Source organism: Syngnathoides biaculeatus, chromosome 13 (genome assembly GCF_019802595.1).
Source record: "Syngnathoides biaculeatus isolate LvHL_M chromosome 13, ASM1980259v1, whole genome shotgun sequence".
Lineage (NCBI taxonomy): Eukaryota > Metazoa > Chordata > Actinopteri > Syngnathiformes > Syngnathidae > Syngnathoides > Syngnathoides biaculeatus.
In genome coordinates this window covers 1,850,068-1,868,714 of record NC_084652.1, presented here as the reverse complement: position 1 = coordinate 1,868,714, position 18,647 = coordinate 1,850,068, and the positions used below count along the sequence as shown (strand labels likewise).

The 18,647-nt window shown below is 45.2% G+C and overlaps 1 protein-coding gene across 5 annotated transcripts in view; it reads right to left on the bottom strand.

Annotated features, from left to right (window-relative positions):
• The window catches only part of LOC133510614 (pre-B-cell leukemia transcription factor 1), a 128,972-nt gene that overhangs the window by 60,974 nt on the left and 49,351 nt on the right, over positions 1-18,647 (bottom strand). For all 5 annotated transcript variants that reach the window (XM_061838710.1, XM_061838711.1, XM_061838712.1 and 2 more), the window contains one exon: positions 17,681-17,754. In XM_061838710.1, the coding sequence (XP_061694694.1) occupies positions 17,681-17,754 (74 nt within the window). The remainder of the gene's footprint in view (positions 1-17,680; positions 17,755-18,647) is intronic.

Sequence of the window (18,647 nt, the reverse complement as noted above, 5' to 3'; positions counted from 1 at the left end):
TTTGAGACAAATGTAATTTTTTGGGGGGGTTAATGCTTTTATGTAAAAAAAAAAATCTGTAATCCTCCAAAGAAACAAACAACGTCATATTCCTTAAAGTAGTTAAAGTATGAGAAATAGTGCCCAGATTGACCTTTTTTCTTTTTTTTTTTTTTTTTTTGGGACGCAACAACACATTAAACAGTCGTAAAAGCTACTTAATGCATCATAATCTGATATTATTACAATGCGACACTAACAACATGCATTGGAATGGCTGCAGTCGAGCGTGCCCACTTTTTATTCATTTGGGTACAATTAGGCTCCTTTTTTTTTTTTTTTTACTTGCATTATTAAACTGCTATTACACTCCAGTAAGTCGGACGCTCAAAGGATTTGTCCACTATCTGTATTTTTACTGCACATCGACCAATTAACTGTAATATCAGTGAACGCCAGCCAGTCATTAATGTGAATATGAAGTGTATTATTGTTATTATTTTTTTTTTTCACACGGCGCTAACGCGGATATTGTTCACGACGAACCTCGTGTCGTGTGCACGTTTTCCGACTCCTCGTTCTGCCCGTTTCCAGCCGCTTTAATGTGACACCTTGTGCATCGGGGGAGGGGAGGGTTAACTAGGCGGGGGAGTGCCGGGACACAGCGGAATTCATTAAGGCGAGCGAGCCTCCTCTCCCCTCAGCGCTAATGACATCAGAGGTTAGCGGGGAGCGGGCGAGGGGCCAGCGATTGGCGAGCGAGTGGAGCGGATGCGCCGAATGATAATCATCGAGTGCATTTTCGACGGGCAATTAAAAGGACTGCGCCTTGCAGAACTCGAGCGATGCTTACAGTCAATATTTGTATGAAAAATGATGAAAACAATCACAATTAAAAACTCGTTTTGCCGTGTTGGGAATAGGAATGATCGCGACACGTCGCGGTGTCCGTCTCACAGTTCTGAGGACCATGGTTCAAATCCCGGGCCCGCCTGTGTGGAGGTTGCGTGTTCTCCCCGTGCCTGAGTGGGTTTTCTCCGGGCACTCCGGTTTCCTCCCACACCAAAAAAAAAAAAAACACGTATTCAATGAAGGCGCTAAATTGCCGTAGGTGTGAATGTAAGTTGTCTTGGCGGGCGACCAGTTCAGGGTGTATCCCGCCTCCTGCTTGATGATAGCTGGGAAAGGCTCTTGTGAGGATAAACGGCTCAGAAAATGGATGGATGATACAATTACGCGTGTTCACTACTGGGTAGTCATCGATAACCACTACTTTTAATATCTAAAATTTCCATTAACACAATGATATCATTATTGAAAAAAAGACTTTTCGGTTTTTAGGGATGATGATTCACTGTGTCAAACTGCTACAGTGCAGCACCAACTAGTGGCGAGGAGGACTTACTACACGTCCAATTTTTCCACAAAGTGTCAGTGATTGCTACCCGCAGCCTTCATGAGTACCTGATATCTTAAAATAAGGCCGATATTGGGCCAATACTGACAACTGGTTTCAGTACTTGCTTATCCCCATGTGGGAGTACCATAAACCAAGCACCGCCTGCATTATACTAGGAGAAAAAAAAATATGGTTTGCAACAGTGCAAGGAGAATAAATCAAGGGAAAACCGCCAAACACCATCGTGCATCTCCACATTTCGTGCGATTTTTGTTTAACTGATTTGAAGACGGGTGCTTTTCGGCGCACTATCGAATAGTTTGTACAGCGGTCTGAGAATATGTGGTCACCGAACACAAGAAGTTAGCGCTATGCTTGTTTTTCACTTGATTGCGTTTGATTGATCCCCAAGTACACACAAATATCTGCTGCAACTATGACATCACTACTACTGCGTTAGCGTATGTTATCCATCGCTTATAAGCTAAACGTCACGTAACAAAACCCAGAAAACAAGATAGTTGTTGTGTATGCTATGCTAATGAAGCTAGACTAGCTAAAATGACATTTTTCCCTTATGTTTAGTGTCTTTTTTGGCTAAAAGTTAAAAACATATTTATTTTCTGATATAAAACAAACAAAGCCTAAACATCAAATGTTGTCATTTTTGGTGGTTCTGTGGAAATATCTTTTGTTCAATCAAAAATACAATCTAGACATGGAGAATTGCTTTGGTTGCGCACCCGAACGGGGGGAGTCTTGGGCTCGCTTTGCCAAATTCAGAAGTAGGCTGCACGTATACCAGATTGGGATTACGCCGCCGCAGGAACGTTAATTAAAAGGGACGCGGCTCGCACGTGCCGCCACTTCCTCGGCCGTGCTTTTCTGAGCATCCTTTTAACATTCACACCAAATGAGAGGTTGGAAAGAAAACTGGCCCTTTTTTGCCTCTGACAGGCGCAATGCACTATGATGACATATCAACAACTTATTGCATGGGGGGTGCGGGGTTGGGGGCGGGGGTGGCAAAAACACGTTTTAGACTTTGCAGGTCGGATGGAAAGCAATCAGAGGCTTTTTTCAACATTGTGATTGCACCGTAGTGGCACGATAATCTGCGGCTGAGAAATCGGGCTAATGGCGGTTTGAAAGTGGCCATCTCTCGGGGGACCTTTCAGACAGGTAAAGTGCCGGTTGAACGTTATTGAAATGGCCGGGGAAGCTGCAGTGAAAAGCCTTTCAACAACTTTGTTTTTTTTTTTTTTCCATTTTTTATTTTGCCCGTGCAGAAGAAGCGACGAAGATGAGCCGTTTTATCGTTCGCAGTCATTTAAAGGCCTCGCAGTCTGTCGGAAGGGAAAAAGGACCGAGCCGGGCGAGGCGCGGCAAAGGCTTCCCGCAAAAACAGCATCGGGGGACCTTTCCGGTGCTCATTTCCATACCTGTGACATTTTTCACGACATTCTCCCCGGCAAACTATTTGATTCATAAATCCAATTGAAGCCCATTAGCGGAGAACTTTTAAGGCTATCCTTCATTGATGTTAATGGATTTTTTTAGTGGAGGCCAGTGGTGGTTAGGGCTACATGGCTGCCTTCCCGAGCTTGTTTAACAGGCTGCAGACAGAGATGGATGCTCCCGCTAGTCTGATAGGCTCTCGGTGCCATCTATCACCCAAAGGACCCACCCACGGAGTTGGCGTTCCATAACAAAGGGCAAGCAGGAACGCCGGTGATTGACAGCTTTATGTGCGCCGTGGCAAGTCAGACAGCCGAGTGCAGACGCGGGGATCCGTTTCTAGCCTTGGTGCTGGAAATAAGTTGTGAGGAAGAGGAAAAAAAAAAAAAATAATAATGAGTGAGCTGCGGAATCAATCAATATGCCTGTACATGAAAGAAATGAGTTTAAAAAAAACACACACACACACGCACACAAAAAAAAAAAAAACATCCCCGGTGCTGAGTCGGTCCAAAACTAATCAGGCAAACGAAGCTACCCGGGAGCGAAATAAAGCCTAAATGAAGAGCTGTATTGAGGCATAAACAGATATTATCATAAAGATTATTACCCCTGCACCTCCAGACTTACTAATTAGAGCAATAAACCACCATATTCTACAATGTATGGCTCCGGTGGGCCATAAACCCCCCACGACATGTAAATACAGACATAGCACATGCAAAAAAAAAAAAAAAAAAAAAAAGAAAAGAAAAAGGACTAAAGAGCAGTCAGTAAATCCAAGATCATCCATCAAAAACACAACATCACGTGCGGGGAAAACGCACGTATAAAGTGCCACGCAGCTGCCACAGATGTAATCACTTTACGCTTCCTCGTATATATTCTTGAAATGCAGAAGGCAGGCAGGTGGGGACGGGGGTAGGGACTTGGGGGTGTGTGGGGAGTGGGAGGGGGGGGGAGGGGGGTGCGACTGCTGCCACGATGCTTCAGCAGAGACGCACTAAATTTGGACAGTAAGTAGTATCACCCCATCGGCGCGGTACACCGCACATTCGCAACGCCCCATTTAACCGCACACGGCGCTTCCCTCCGCCGCCCTCATTTGCATACATCGGCGGGGCCCTGACGGATGAAGACGGATGGGCCCAAATCAACCCCGGTGAAACAACTGTTTTATCAAGGTTAAACTATCCTGGAAGCTCTTAACCCCGCGCGCCTTTATCACGCCGCAGCTCGCCCAATATCAATCTATCAATATGATCTTATTGGCGGGGACGGGGATAGTGAGGGAGGGCAGCGGCGGGGCTCTTTATAAACTCAAGTAATGGCGGCATAAAGGAATTTTATGTGTTTTAGGGAGAGGGGACCGCCTAACGTGGTGCCATGTCCAATAAAACGGACGGCAAGGTGGCGGCCCCGTTGCCAATTGAATAAAACGTAATCGGAGACGAGACACTGGCCTCTGGGCACGCACGGATTGGAGGCGGGGGGCAGGGGGGGGTCGCCGTTTCCCATTGCCGATGTAGAGGAAGAAGTAGCGACGAGTGACGCGGCGCACAATAAGGTAGGCAGAGAAGTCGAGTTTTTTTAAATGCCTTGGATACAAATAGTTGGTTGACTTGAAGTGTGGTGGTTGTGAGTCCACGGGCGGCCATCACGTGTGGGATGAAACAACCAAGTCAGTCTTTTGTTACCTGCCCAATTCTGGAAATGTGTCATTGAGCAGGTCCTAATTTACATAATAAGCACCCCCAGATTGAATTTTTATACTCGTGTCATGATCAGTCAGGCTAGGAAACACGTTCAAGCGATTACGCCAAAGTCCCAACATGGCAAAGTCACTGTTGGCACAGATTAGCGTTAGCCTGAGCGATGGGATCTTAAACTGACAAAGTGTGATTGCAGTAATACAGTGTTTTGGTGATGAAGTGTTGCCGCCATGAGTGAAACTATCAAATATTGATGAGCTCGGGGTGGAATATGGTTAAATTAATTAGTGGTAGCTTTGCACAAGAATCCTTTTTTTGTAGCCTGGACGTGAAGGGGTGACTCGCTACAGACGCTAATACGAACAAGTAACGTTGTACAAAGTTCTTTGCGTGTACTCAGAAAATGTCAACTCACAGTGTTGATGACACGTTTGATATATTTATTGTGGACTGCAGTACAGCAATCACAAAGCTATTTTTTCAGTTTTTTTTAATCCGCTTATTATTGGACTAAAAATTAACACGCTACACGGAGCCGGAGAGACAAAACCTGGCAAAAAATACTTTTACTGTTGCTTTTAGGAGACATGGTTGGTTTCGCTGGAAGTTCCGCTAACACGGATAAAATAATATAAAACACATGATGAAGTTTAAGTGTGCCGCAAAAATGCACGCAGTAAAAAAACCCAAAACAGAATCGTTACGTTAGCATGCCAACAAACATCAATCTTAGTCGTCTTCATACTTGTTTTAACATGAACTTTACATGACTCTAACAAGTAATGTCTCTAAATCTTTTGCCTTATTATAATAATAGAAAAATATAGCAAAAAGTACATTCTGGAAAAAAAAAAAAAAAAAAGTAAACTATCTCCAAAGCTGAGTCTTTAGAGGGTAAAAACTCTTTGTAGGCGTGAAGTGAGTCGCTAATGAGCGTGCGTGTGCGTGGATGGCTGGATCTGAGTTGCTGATGATGCTCGGCTAAGAAAATGAGCGCAATTAAGATCATTTCAGAAGAAGTTAACTGTCCAGAACTAACAGTGCTCAAGGCAAGATGGAGGACAGGGGAGACATCGCTCTTCCGGGGTCAGGACGCTTCCAGAAGCTGTTTCCACAATGACGGTTGCTAGTTTTTCGTGGCGGAATGTTAAAAGTGAGTCCAGTAGTCGGGAGTCTGCAATTTCGAGTCCACACAATAGCTTTTATGTTCTGTAAAATGGTCACACGCGCAGAACATTACTTTTACGACAACTATGAACAAATGAGGAGTGACTCAGATTCACTCACGAGTCCCCCGAATCATAATTTTCACATTCGGATAAAAGCGAATCAAAGCATAACAGTCATTCTTTTATTCTGAGAAAAAACGCAACGAACGTAGCCACACAACGTCCTTTGTTTACGTAAACTCCACCTGTGCATCCGCGCAGTCGTACAGTTAGCTACTGTAGCTGATCACCCGAGATGGTATTCTTCACGGAACCAGGCTCCTGCACGGATTCCCACGGAATTCAGTACACGAATCGGATAAAGTTATAAAAAATTCATTTTGCAAATCCCGGCAGATGATTGACGAGAGCGAGCCAGCTACTGCTAACTATCAGCTAAGCGAGCTAACTGGCAGACACATCAGAGTACTGAGACTGAGGTAAAACAGACCACAGGGACCATGCGGCGAGGGATCCTGGTTCAAGTAAGCCATTTGAAACTGAAAAGAAGCATTTTGACAATAGCTTTTTCCAAGATGACAAACAGCTGATAAATGCACCAGCCAATATATGGCAGTGTACTTTCTTACTGGTGTTGTGAAAATATCTTCACATGCTTCCGATTTTCGTTTTGTTGGACAGTGACGTCTCGATTAGAGAATAGTGCAAGGACTAACGGTGCAATTGTGATGAGCTCGTCGTTGGTTCCTCATCATGTAAATACCGATTGGGGATTTAGATGGCGAGTCCTTGCCCTAACGTCTTCCACATTTTGTTACTGAATTTACAGACTCCTTGTGCCGTGGATAAACTTTTGATGTTGTAAAATCTGATTAAAGCCCCTCGAAAAAAACTTTTGTTTTGTTCTGCTGTGTCTGTGGAATGATAGGCTACAAACAAATTTACAGTTTATACAGTACAAGAAACATCGTTAAAAAGGAAAGCAGTGCATACGTCTGTCCTGGCTGCTCAGTATATTAAAGCAGCAAAAATATGAAAAGAAACAAAGAGTACACTGAAAAGGGAGTCCAATTTAGTCTTCTCCATCTATGTCTTTGTCGATAGAGAGTGCACAATTCTTCGAACATTTTTCCATTTACGTCATAACTGATTGTTTGACAGGTAAGAATGTTAAAATGTTGTTTGTTTATTTACGGCACGGCTGAGCAAATCAAAAATACTGTGTTGTTACCCGTTGGGGCAAGATGTAACGTAGCTTGCTGCGATACTTGTTATCTACGTAAAGCAGACTTATAGGCATTATTTTTCCATTTTCAAGTGGTTAACCTTTAGCGTTAACTGCGACACTTGTGTGAGTGTGACAGTTAAGGTTAAACAATACGAGACAAATTATGCAGTTACCCCCCCCCCCCCAACAATTTCAAACAGTTCCCAGGTGTCCGCAATTCTTTGCCAAAATACTCCAAAATTCACGCGCAGCACATTTTCCACATTGTCTAAGCCTCGAGGAGCTTAGCCTGTTTTGACGGGGTGGACCTATAACGTGAAAATGTGCGACTGTGAAAGCCATCTGCTCCGCTGCAGGACCTGCTTTGGTTACCATGACGACCAGGATGGAGCAAAGGAAATGATGCAATGACGCCAAGTACACGGTATTGGGGGGAGGGAGGGAAACACCCATAAAAGACCAAAAAAAAAAAAAAAAGGCAGAAGCAGAACTTCAAACGTCACACTTGATACACTAAAACGGCACACGTTACACGTCCTAAACTTGTCAATAATCCGATTATGTGGCGCATGGAGCAGACACATCACCTGGCACGAATACCGCCCACATCCACAACTTCACCAAGCAATCAAGAAAGTGCGGCTCAACAGTTGCGAACGCCGTTAGATGACGCTAACAAAACTCATCGCAGCTCTGCTTACCTTTGGGCTTTGACATGATGGTATTTCCAGTCACATTTGAAAAATGTACGGGTGTGGTCAGTCATGCCTGCAGATATATAGTTGCAGTTGGGATTAGGGACGGACTCGCAAGACCTTAAAAAAACTTACCGAGTTGTTATACCCGAGTATGTAGTTGTTACTTAATACCATAATCCTAATTTATTGACACTGCACAGACTGAGACAGACATTTTTTTTAAAGAGGTCAATAGACATTTATTTTCAAAACTAAGTATTCATCAAATCAAATCATTTTATTTCATCACGATGTATTGTTATAATCTCGTGTAATTTTAGGCGCCATCTATTGTCAATCCATTGATGAAAGATAGTTCGCAGTAGATGATCGATATGTTCCTAAAGCATGAAGAGGGGAAAAGTTTTCAATTTCAGATAATGCTAACGGGGGAAAATGATCGTTCGCATTTAGATATATGGACAGACTAGTCTAATGTGAGAATTTAGATCAAGTCAAAGTAAATCACAATCTCATAATTATTATAGTTGGATACCGAAACATTACCTGCGTTATATCCCAGAAATGTTTTCAATGTAAATCAGGGGTGCCCAGATTTTTTTTCCCCCGAGATCTACTTTTCAAGCATCCAATCCTCTCGCGATCGACCGGCAGGGGCGGGGTTGGCCAGGAAGGGGGTCGGGTGCACACGCGCATCGCCGCGACTGCCGTAAATAGGAGGCCGGCTTGCTAGAACGCGCCTTTATGTCCGTACCCTCGACGTATTGGCCACACCTGAATCAAGCGACGAGGTGGACGATAGTCGAACGCCTTTTTTGGGCACGCCGTCACACGATCAACCAAAACTGCCTCGCGATCGACGCATTGAGCACCGCCTGGTGTAACTGAACTGAATTACCTTTGACACAGCTCGTGATGTTGATGACTTTCGACGTAAATGCGCTCGCAGTACATCAAGCGGCTCGGAACATGCGCTAATGACATCACTTCCGAAGACGCTCAGTACGGCTAACTTGCATTTCCTGTTTCCGGGTGAATACTGATTGTTTAGCAGCAGGCTTTTTTTCTTACCAACGTTTATGAAATAAACATGTAAATTAATGTCAAGACTCCACAAAACAAGCGACGTTTTTCAAAATCTATTTTTTTCCACCTGCGTGTGATTTTTCGTGCTCGACTGTGCAGATTTGCGAGTCCGATGGCACGCGAGCGCGATCGCGCTGGTCAAATGTGAGCGACTGGTGTTTCAATTCGCAGCCGCAAGAGTTCATTTCTACGCTTGACGAGTGGGCAGTCACTATGGAGACCCAAATTATTTGTATAAATAGTGGATTTTCTCCAACATTAATAGTGGCAGTGGTTAATTTACAACATGGCTGTTAATAACTTTACTGCGGCGTTAATGAAGGTTTTGATGGCCGCAGCTTGAACCTGACACGGATGATTTTCCATTTCCATTCTTCCCCATGGGAAGGATTGTCAGACCAAACAAAAACAAGCCACGGCGCGATGCCGCGGCGGCGTGGATTGCGTTCCACTTTAGAGGTTCCGCTGTGAATTAATTCTGTCGTCCAGCACCAAAAGCTATCATCCGCAAACAGCTGCAGGCAAAGCCGTCCTCAAAGAGCGCCGCAATCAGCGACAAAATCAACTTCTTTCCCTTTCATTTCCCGACACCGTGCACAACATTATGAAGACTGACATTCTCTAAGAAACACGACTAATAATAAAATTGGATTTTTTTCTTTTTTAAAGAACAGAAAGTGAATTGATCACTTCAAATGATAACGCAAAACAAAAATATGCACTCATTAGCTGGTTTTTTTTTTTTTTTTTTTCCTTTTCCTGACCTCGTTTTTGTGCTCCCTCACAAGCTGATTTCCTTTGAGAGGACCTTCCCGGGCCCACGGTGACCTTTGCACCCTGCGCTCCCGCCCCCGCTATGCTAAAACGCTGCCCGCTGCGTCACATCTGCCCCGTGGGAAGCGATCCAAAAGCGAAGGTTCCAATCCCGGATGAGCGTCCCGCCTCGCAGACACGCGCACGCGCGAGACAGACACAGCAGGTGCCGTTTGATTTTGCAGCCGCAGAGAAAAAAAAAAAAAAAAAAAGGAGAGTGGAAAGTGGCTAAATTTAACATCCTTCTCTGCAAAAGTATTTGTGTCAGTCTCCGGAGTTCAACGTCTCTTGCCTCTTTCTTTTTTTTTTTTTTTTTTTTTTTTTCCCTTCCTCCTTTGTGCGAAGGTGTCGAGGTTACCCGGGCTCATCTGTGGGCCTCCTTTGTCTCTCGCAGCAACAGAAAGGTTTATTAACATAAATTAGAATAGCTCGCAGAGAGAGTAGCTTGTCGCAACGCGTTACCCACGGCAACCTCCCTACTCTCAATCCACCTGAGTGTGCGCGAGAGAGAGAGCAAAAGAGCACACTCCCCTGCATCTAAATGTGCAAGTTCTCTGAAACGAGGGAGACACATCCACACCCCATCTCTCCCTCCGCCTGATTAAAATAAATGGCGCTATCTGCACTGCGTGACTCACTACACTCCGGCATTACTATCAGTAATTGAAACATCCAATCACGACGGAGCCATCAGCCCCCGTTGCCCCGCAACCCCCACCCCCACCCCACCAAACCATCTTATTTGGTGGCACCTGAGTAAGCGTTGTAATATGAGATATGGAGAGCAGGGAGACATTCAGTATATTTGTCTTCATGTGCAAGTGTCTGACTGCGCGGACAAGATATACACGCTGTATTTAAATGTGTGCGTGCAGGCAGAGCGGCGCAGCCTCATTGATTGGTCTTGATTCCATCTGGAGCGGCAAACGGCGACTGACAGCGGATGTGAGCCCATGCGGGAGGCGGCCATTAATCTTAGTCGCGTTTAAGCAGCACGTATTAATTTATGTCATTTCTACTAAAGCCGTCCGGAGGAAGAGCACTTGCCGTTTTAGGTGTGACTGTTCATCTAAAGACAGGTTGGCTCGGGTATTGGGGGGGGGTCGGGGGGGGGGGTCCTTTGTACAACCCCAGCTGCTGCCAACAGGCCACTTACGTCGCCGTGGCAGCGTGCCAGAGGAATCGGATCCCACACCTCGAATTAAAAGGTTAACAACTGCCGGGGCGACCGTCTTCCATCGAGGCAAATCGAATAAAAATCTCCACACTCGGCGGACGCCACGTTCGGCGCACGTGAATACCCGGACCGAGACTTTCCAGATAAAAATGCTGCCTGTCGATTGCTGTTGATTTGAACCGGACGTTTTACGGACGTTTTTAATCAACTGGAGGCAAATTGTGGTATCTCGGGAGTGCCTTGTGATTTCCTGGGAATGTTGCGGGACGGATTGTTCAAAAATATAAACACCTGCAGATCTTCACATTCAAAAACAAAGTATTGCATATTGATATTTATCATGTTATCTATTGTTCAGATTTTCGAGACGTCATTAACACAATCAATGTATTCACTTCAGTGGAAAAAAGGTGATTAATTACAGTAGTAATTGTGAGAAAGTTGCGATTGAGCTAACATTTTTGGTGGTATGCTGCATGAAGTTGTGTTAATTTCCAATTACCGTAATTTTCGACCTACAGAGCGCACCGATTTATAAACCTCACCCGGCACATTTGAAAAGGAAATACCATTTGGTACATACATACGCCGCAGCTGTGTAAAAGCCGCAAGTGCCCACATTGAAACCCACATTGAAACACGAGATATTTACAAAGACAGACGGTACACATAAAGAGTTTTCGAAGTTTTAATACCTTAGCTTAGCATAACATAGCAACAACACGTTAACACAAAAAGGGCTGGTTAAAAAAAAAAAAAATATATATATATATATATATATATCTACATATATATATTTTGCTTAAAAAAAACTGCCACGGCAGCTAAACTGTAGCAACACGGTACCACAAGCACTAACAGAGCCGGTAAAAAAAAAAAAAAATACCGGTAAAAATCACTGAGTCTCGGCAGTAACACAGCAGCAACACGCTAGCACACACGAATGCTAGCACAGTGCTAACAGGGCCGGTTAAAAGAAAACATTCCGGTAAAATTCACTTCCTCAGCACAGACATTCCACTGGTCTCACTCTTACCTTTTTCGTTCGACTGCCCGCTTGCGGCCGTTAGAAAAAAATGCAGAAATTAGCTGCATCACCGCATAAGCCGCACGGTTGAAAGCGTGTGAAAAAAGTCGCGTCTTATAGGTCGGAAATTACGGTATCGTCTATTTGGGGAACTGTTTGAAACAAAAACTGAAGCTCAACAATTTCAAATCCATTGCGGTGTTGGACAAAGGCAAAACCCTCAAAAGTCAGGCCTTGCCGGTGGGAGCACACTGGCGATAATCCTTTCAACGAAATGAGCGCAAACACTTCCGATGGGCCGACGCCACGTGCGAATTCCAGAACAGTGCTCAAAATTCAATCAAATCCAAATGGCACCAATAAGAAAAACAACGGCGGGGGCAATTGCAAGCGCAATAATGTCAACCGAGGCACTAAAAGCCGCTCCGGAGACAAACATCTGATAAAAAAAAAAAAAAAAAAAAATAGAGAGAAACTCCACTCCGCCACCAAGCAAATTTCCTCTCCGAAGCCATTTTCTATTGGATAAGTGGAAAGGCATTCAGGGCGTAATGGATCAGAATATGATCTGCTCGGGGCTGCTGCATCAGATAACCGCGCTGAGAAGTGCAGGAAGCAAACTATAGATGGAGATGTGATGCAAATACCTGCACGGGGGGGGGGGGGGTGCCCCCTTAAAACAGGGAGCCACAAACAACCGGGCAGAAGATGACCACCCCTCTGCCAGATCTGTTATCGCGGCTAATTACGACTCCCACCTCACATATACATGGCCGTAATTGGCCTCTTAAAACGTGATTAACGTGTCTCAATTAAGACAGTCAACATTTGCATAATATATTAGCCGGCCTAATTGTGAGCGCGTATACGTCAGACGCGAAAGAGAAGAGCAGGAAAAAAAAAAAAAAAAAAAAAAAAGATGTGCTGCATGTACGAGAGCAGAAACAGGAAAAGGCTAAACGGGAATCCACGTATGATATAAGTCACTTGAAAAGCAAACTGACAGTCAACGCGTCCCCGCTTGGGACCGTCACATGTTTATTCTTATTCGCTTAGATTCATATTTCTGCGGCGCGCTTCCTATAAACTCGCAAATCAAACCTCGGCAGCATTTTTCTCAGGCAAACTTCACTGCAATGTTTGAAGTTATTTATATGAAGTTATTTATGAGAGAACAGACAGGGTCCTGTTCGGCCTTATTTCCGTGGAAACTAAAACACGGAGGGGTAGGAGGGCGGCAGGGGGGGGGGGGGGTTCCGATAAACTGCTGCTTCTGCACTTCCAAGTCGGGGACAGATATACAGTCTCGCAGCCGGTGCAGGGATGCCAAGGACATAGCCATTAGTTTCAGGACAGCGCCACGTTGGAGACTAATGCCTCCATCTGTCAGTAGAGATGAGAGGAGGGTAACAAAAAAAAAGGCGACAATAACCTCTGAACCTATCACGGACGGCCGTGTCAATTAAATACTGAAAAACAGCAGCGGCGAGAGCTACGGTGACCACTCTGTCCCCGACCAGAACTAGTCGTCCCGTCGCTGCTCCACGAAACACCTTAAAAGGCTCATTTGCCTTTGCCGTACCTACTAAGGCTATTCCCATACGTGCAAGGGTCATATCTGGGGGAAAAAAAAAAAAAATGGAAGGTTCCCCTGCATGTCAAGGCCCGTCTTAAGTTTTCCAATGACCATTTGGATGATACAGAGGAGTCACGGGAGAAAATTTTGTGGTCAGGTGAGACCAAAATTGAACTTTTTGGTCATAATTCCATTAACCGTTTTTGGAGAAAGACGAATGAGACGAACACCATCCCTACTGTGACGCATGCAGGTGGTAGCATCATGTTTTGAGTGTGTTTTTATGCACATGGGACCGGACGACTGCACTGTGTCTAGGATCAGTCAGAGTATTGAAGATAGGTCGCGGCTGGGTCTTTCAACATAACAATGACCCGAAGCACACAGCCAGGAAAACCAAGGAGTGGCTCCGTAAGAAGCATATCAAGGTTCTCCAGACCTAAACCCAATGGAAAACCTTTAGAGGGAGCTGAAACTCCGTGTTTCTCAGCGACAGCCCAGAAACCTGTCTGAGTTTTGTCACTCAATAACTTTAATTGAGGAGCAATTTCCTGATTTTGAGGAGCAGTGTTTTTTGCAAGTTATTCCCCCAAGGACATAAAGCAATAGGGGCGGGGGGCTCTATGAGGGGTTTTGTGGCGTCCAGGGTGTGTGGAGGCCAACAACATGAAGGAGGAGTTAAATAGAATCGCAGCTTTAGATGCAGCACTGTCAACTCCTGTCGAGGTTGGATTCAAGACCTGGACTTCCGAGTGAAACAAGCCCGAATCGAAACATCAACGAACAACAATCTAAACACAATCCTGCAGGCAACCTATTCAAATGTTAACTTACTCATAGCGGAGGTGAAAAAGATATTCTATACTTTGCGCTTTCAGATGCTGGTCGCATGTTTACGCAGTCCACCTTTTATCAGTGATGACCCGCTGACACCCTTGATGAGATTAGCGCTAAGGTTTTGTAGGCAACGTAACTGCAACCCACGTCAATTAGAAGCAGACTAGCTCAACTATTTTCTTTTGGGATTGAATTTTTGGATCCAACCTTGCACTGAAGCCAGTTTGATCCCAGTCGAAGCCATGATGTCAATCAACCTCGGCGGCGGCCATCGACCTATCGTAATGAGCAACGCTGCTGCTGCGCCAAATTGATTTGATCACAATTGATCACCGTTTTGCATTTCCACGTGTTTTTATGAGGCACAAAAATACAAATTTGGACTCGCAAATTGCAATGCGACGCTTGAATGACATGAAAATCATCCTAAAGTTAGATTAGCTACTAACTCACCAATAAGCTGAAAAACAGCAATCAGAAAATTACAAAACCGACCACACTCAAATAACACGAGGAAAATTTGAAAATAATAAAAAAATCCCAGAAAGGCGGAATCATGGTGAGGACTCATAGTGAGATGCAGTTCCTTGAGAAATCTGGAGATAACAAAACGTGAAAACAAATAAGTGGGCCCTCACATGTGGTTTTTCAAATCTCAAACTGGTCAAATTCTGATGGCAAGCTCCACCCATATTTGATGTTGCGACCAAAAACCGTTTATCTGGATGAATTGTGACATTTTGGTGTCCTGTTGTCACAGACGTCCACCCAACATCGTATCAATTTGTGCAAACAGTGAGCTAAAAAAAAATCCCAGACTGAACTTTGGGGAGGGTGTGTTCTAGACCTAGTGAGGTCTCACATGCTTGCAAAAAAAAAATAGTTTTGGACATCCTCCCGAAAGGCAAATTTGTCGGAAAAATACAATTCCAAGACATCCTTAAGAACAAGGCACAGTGTGACGTCAAGCGAGGGAGAGTGGAAAAGAAAAACAGACAAATTTGGGAAAATCCCAACACTGAACAAAATTTTTCAAAAATGTATACAATGAAAATATTTTGTTAAAAGCACTGTTCATTTTTTTTTGTGCACTGGGAAAAACTACAACGGTTTGGGATCAGCTAGTTTCTTCTTATTGCGTCTCGGTCACAAAACAACAAACCAATGAAAAATCACCATTTTACACATTTTACAGGACGTCACCAGAGATGAACTGTTTGTAACTCGGCACCTTGAGCCCAAATGTAAAAATGTAAGCGCGAACGTGACTCCGAAGGCGCGTACGTGTCGAATTAGCGGCGCAAGTAGCGGGATGGACTGATCGGCGCCGATCTCTAGCTTTGTTGAGTTCGAGTAGCGTACCGCGTGACCCGCTCGATCGCATCAGTCGTGCGACAGCTCCCCCCTCTGACCCGTGCGGGCCTGCGCCAGGCTAACGTGAGTGAGTTCCGGACGGAACCATCCTGGGTTGAAGGGACGAGGAAACAAAGCGAGGGAAACAGCGAGAGAGATAGAGAGAGAGAGAGAGAGAGAGAGAGACAGGGAGGGTGGCCCTGAAATCCGACACCCACAAACACAAACTTGGCGTCTGGCATCGCTTCCTTTAACCTGTACGTGCCAGCTTGCCCCGCTCTAATGGTTCCAGACAAACAAGGCGCTACACAGGAAGTTCCAACAGGAAAAACAAGCTCTTCGTTACTCCCAGGAACTGTTCGAACAGCGATGATATTTGGAGAAAGAAAACAACAACAACGACGCCGCCGGTCGGGGTGGAAGTAATCGGAGCCGTCAAGCGGCGGAGCTCGCCGCGGCTTGCTAAATACTCCCACCCTGACACGGGCCCGACCCTGGCACCGATACGCGATGGGCGGGGAAGGGAGGGGTCATCGGTTAAGGCCGCTTTTTATCCCGCCAAAGGCGCTCGCTCCCGCCTTGTTTGTCAGCTGCCGGCCAGCGGACACCTCGCCGCTGCAAAGTCTCATATTGCCGCTGTCAACGCTCCGGCTGCACTCCCGGAGAAGGGGCACGCCGGGGCCGTGCGCGGACGTCGCCGTGCAGCAGATGACCCGCGGAACGACTGTTCCAGACGACGATTTGAAAAGCGAAAGAGAAGCGGAGTCTTTTGCAAAAACGATACATGTATAAAAAAAGAAGAAAGCACTGACAAATTACAGGCTGCTCGCATAGATTGCACTCAGCACATTTGGCTGTAAATGCCACGCTGAAGGTTTGAGTCATTTTCTCTGTCACACGCAGTGAAAGGATTTTCACTTTTTTTTGGGGGGGGGCGAAGACTGAAGACGAGGGGTCGCCGGCAGGCGGCCATTATCAAGCTTCTCTGGCTCAAAACGATTCTCGAACGTTTCAAGGCGGTTAAGTTCATTTCCAAACTCGCTGGATCATTTCAGGTAAAAAAAAAAAAAAAAGAGGGAACCTCTCTTTTGTCTGGACCGGCGCTTGCTGAGAATGGTGGGAAGCGAAGGCAAAGGAACGGAAGGGAAGGGAAGGGGAGGCACGGGTAAGGAGCCAGGAAAAGGTCCAAGTCACTTTGTTCTTCTTTTTGGAAAGCGAACTCCAGTTGAACCCATTGAGACGCCAGACAGTTTACAAAGAGCCAGGCATTACTGTCTCACTTTTCCGAGCCTTGCAATTTAGAAAGAGGGCCCCAACCTACTACGGATTCCTCCTCGCAGAGAGAGCACTCTTTAACCTTTATAAATCTGCAGAAAATCCCGTGGTGTCTTTTCGCCGCCCCCCATACGCTGCCGAGCTCTGACTCATAGGAATAAAACGTCCATTTTGAATTAAGTGTTTATTTTCAGCTGTCCGCACGGGCCGCGAAGCCAACGACGGCGGCCGCGCGGCGAGACGAGGCTCTCTTAAAAACCTCTGACAGCTTGGCAGCGCAAGCTCAAAAGACGAGGTCAAACTGCAGACTTTGTTTTATTTTCCAGCCTCGGAAAGCTATTTCTCAAAACGGGCCGCGCTCGGCCATGTCCGTCCGTCCCCCCCCACGAGATTAATCACGGGCTTTCATCATGTGAGTCGCTCCGCTTTAATTTGCTGCTAAGTGAGTAATAATTCACACATTCCTTTTCATGACTTTGACCCTCGTTGCAAACATAAACAGAAAATCCCGACCGGCCTCCCCTCCCTCCCTTGGTCCCTCCCTCCCTCCCGACGACGACGACGACTAGCCCCTGCATGTAAAACAGCTCACTTAGCAAACACCATCAAACTCGGGCTGAGGGGAGCTGACAGAGGGTGAGAAAGCCCAGCCCAGAAAGAGCCGCCATGAAAACACTCGTGTGCATTGTGTACGCCGCCGCGATGGCTCACATGCACGCTGCGTGACATTTGTCAGCGGATGCAGAAACAACATGTGCACAACCGGGCTTTTTATGCTTGGATGTGGCACTTGGGGGGTGGGGGGGGGGGGGGTGGAAAAAAAACAACAGAACCGGAGACGGATGGACAGACTATGGCAAGACAGCGAATGGGAAGACAAAAACGTAACTTACCTGTTTTCTCCTTTATTTCACACAAGACGTTGAAGAGAGCAGGTTTCATTCTGTGACAGTTCAATGCATGTTTCCTAAAATGAGAACACTTCAATGATTAATGGGATTTTTAATTTAATTCTTTTTTTTTTGCACGACAGAATGCAATTGCCACCACCTAGCAATGTTGTCATCATCTTCCGTTGAATTTAATTGGGAATATATTGTCCCAAACCTCGAGGAATCGGCATGTTTTATATGCTTAATGCGTTGTTTGTAGGTAGTTTTCGACCTGCAGTGAATACATAATGCAATAACTTGCACAACTGGTGACATTTGGCTCCAATATTTGGTGAAATCGGAGCATACAAAAATCTCTGCAACATGTTCATCTATCTTCTTCCCGCGCAATCATTAGGGGGAGGAAAAAAAAATGAAAAATGTCATCTTTAGTCAATAATATCTTGTCAACATGCAGTAAACGGTGATTTGCTGCTCATTTTTTAAAAAAAAATATAGTTATGGGCATGCACCAGGCTGCAACATGTCCAGGGGACTCATTTTGAAAAGAAAAAACAATGAAAAATATCATATTCAATAAGGAAGGCAAGGTATTTTCACCCCTCACCCCCCACCATACAGCAAATAATCAATACAACACAACAACAGTGATCAGCGCCGAAGTGCATTTTGCAAAATGTGAGCCACATGTCGAGCTATCTTGGTGGGGGCTCACTTGGGGGGCGAGTATAAATATGAAAAAGGTCACAAATATATTTTTTTTTTAACAGATAACGCAAATGCACATTGCAAATATGCAACAACAGCTCTCAGGTGCGTGTTTCCAAAACATTGTTTGATAATGACTATTTAATACGATGTTGAACAATATTCAACATGTTATTATTACAGTGCAGGATAAGAGCGTCGAAGTCGCTTTGTAAAAAGTGAAAGTGAGCGGGTAAAAATCGAGTGGCTGGAGCTACAC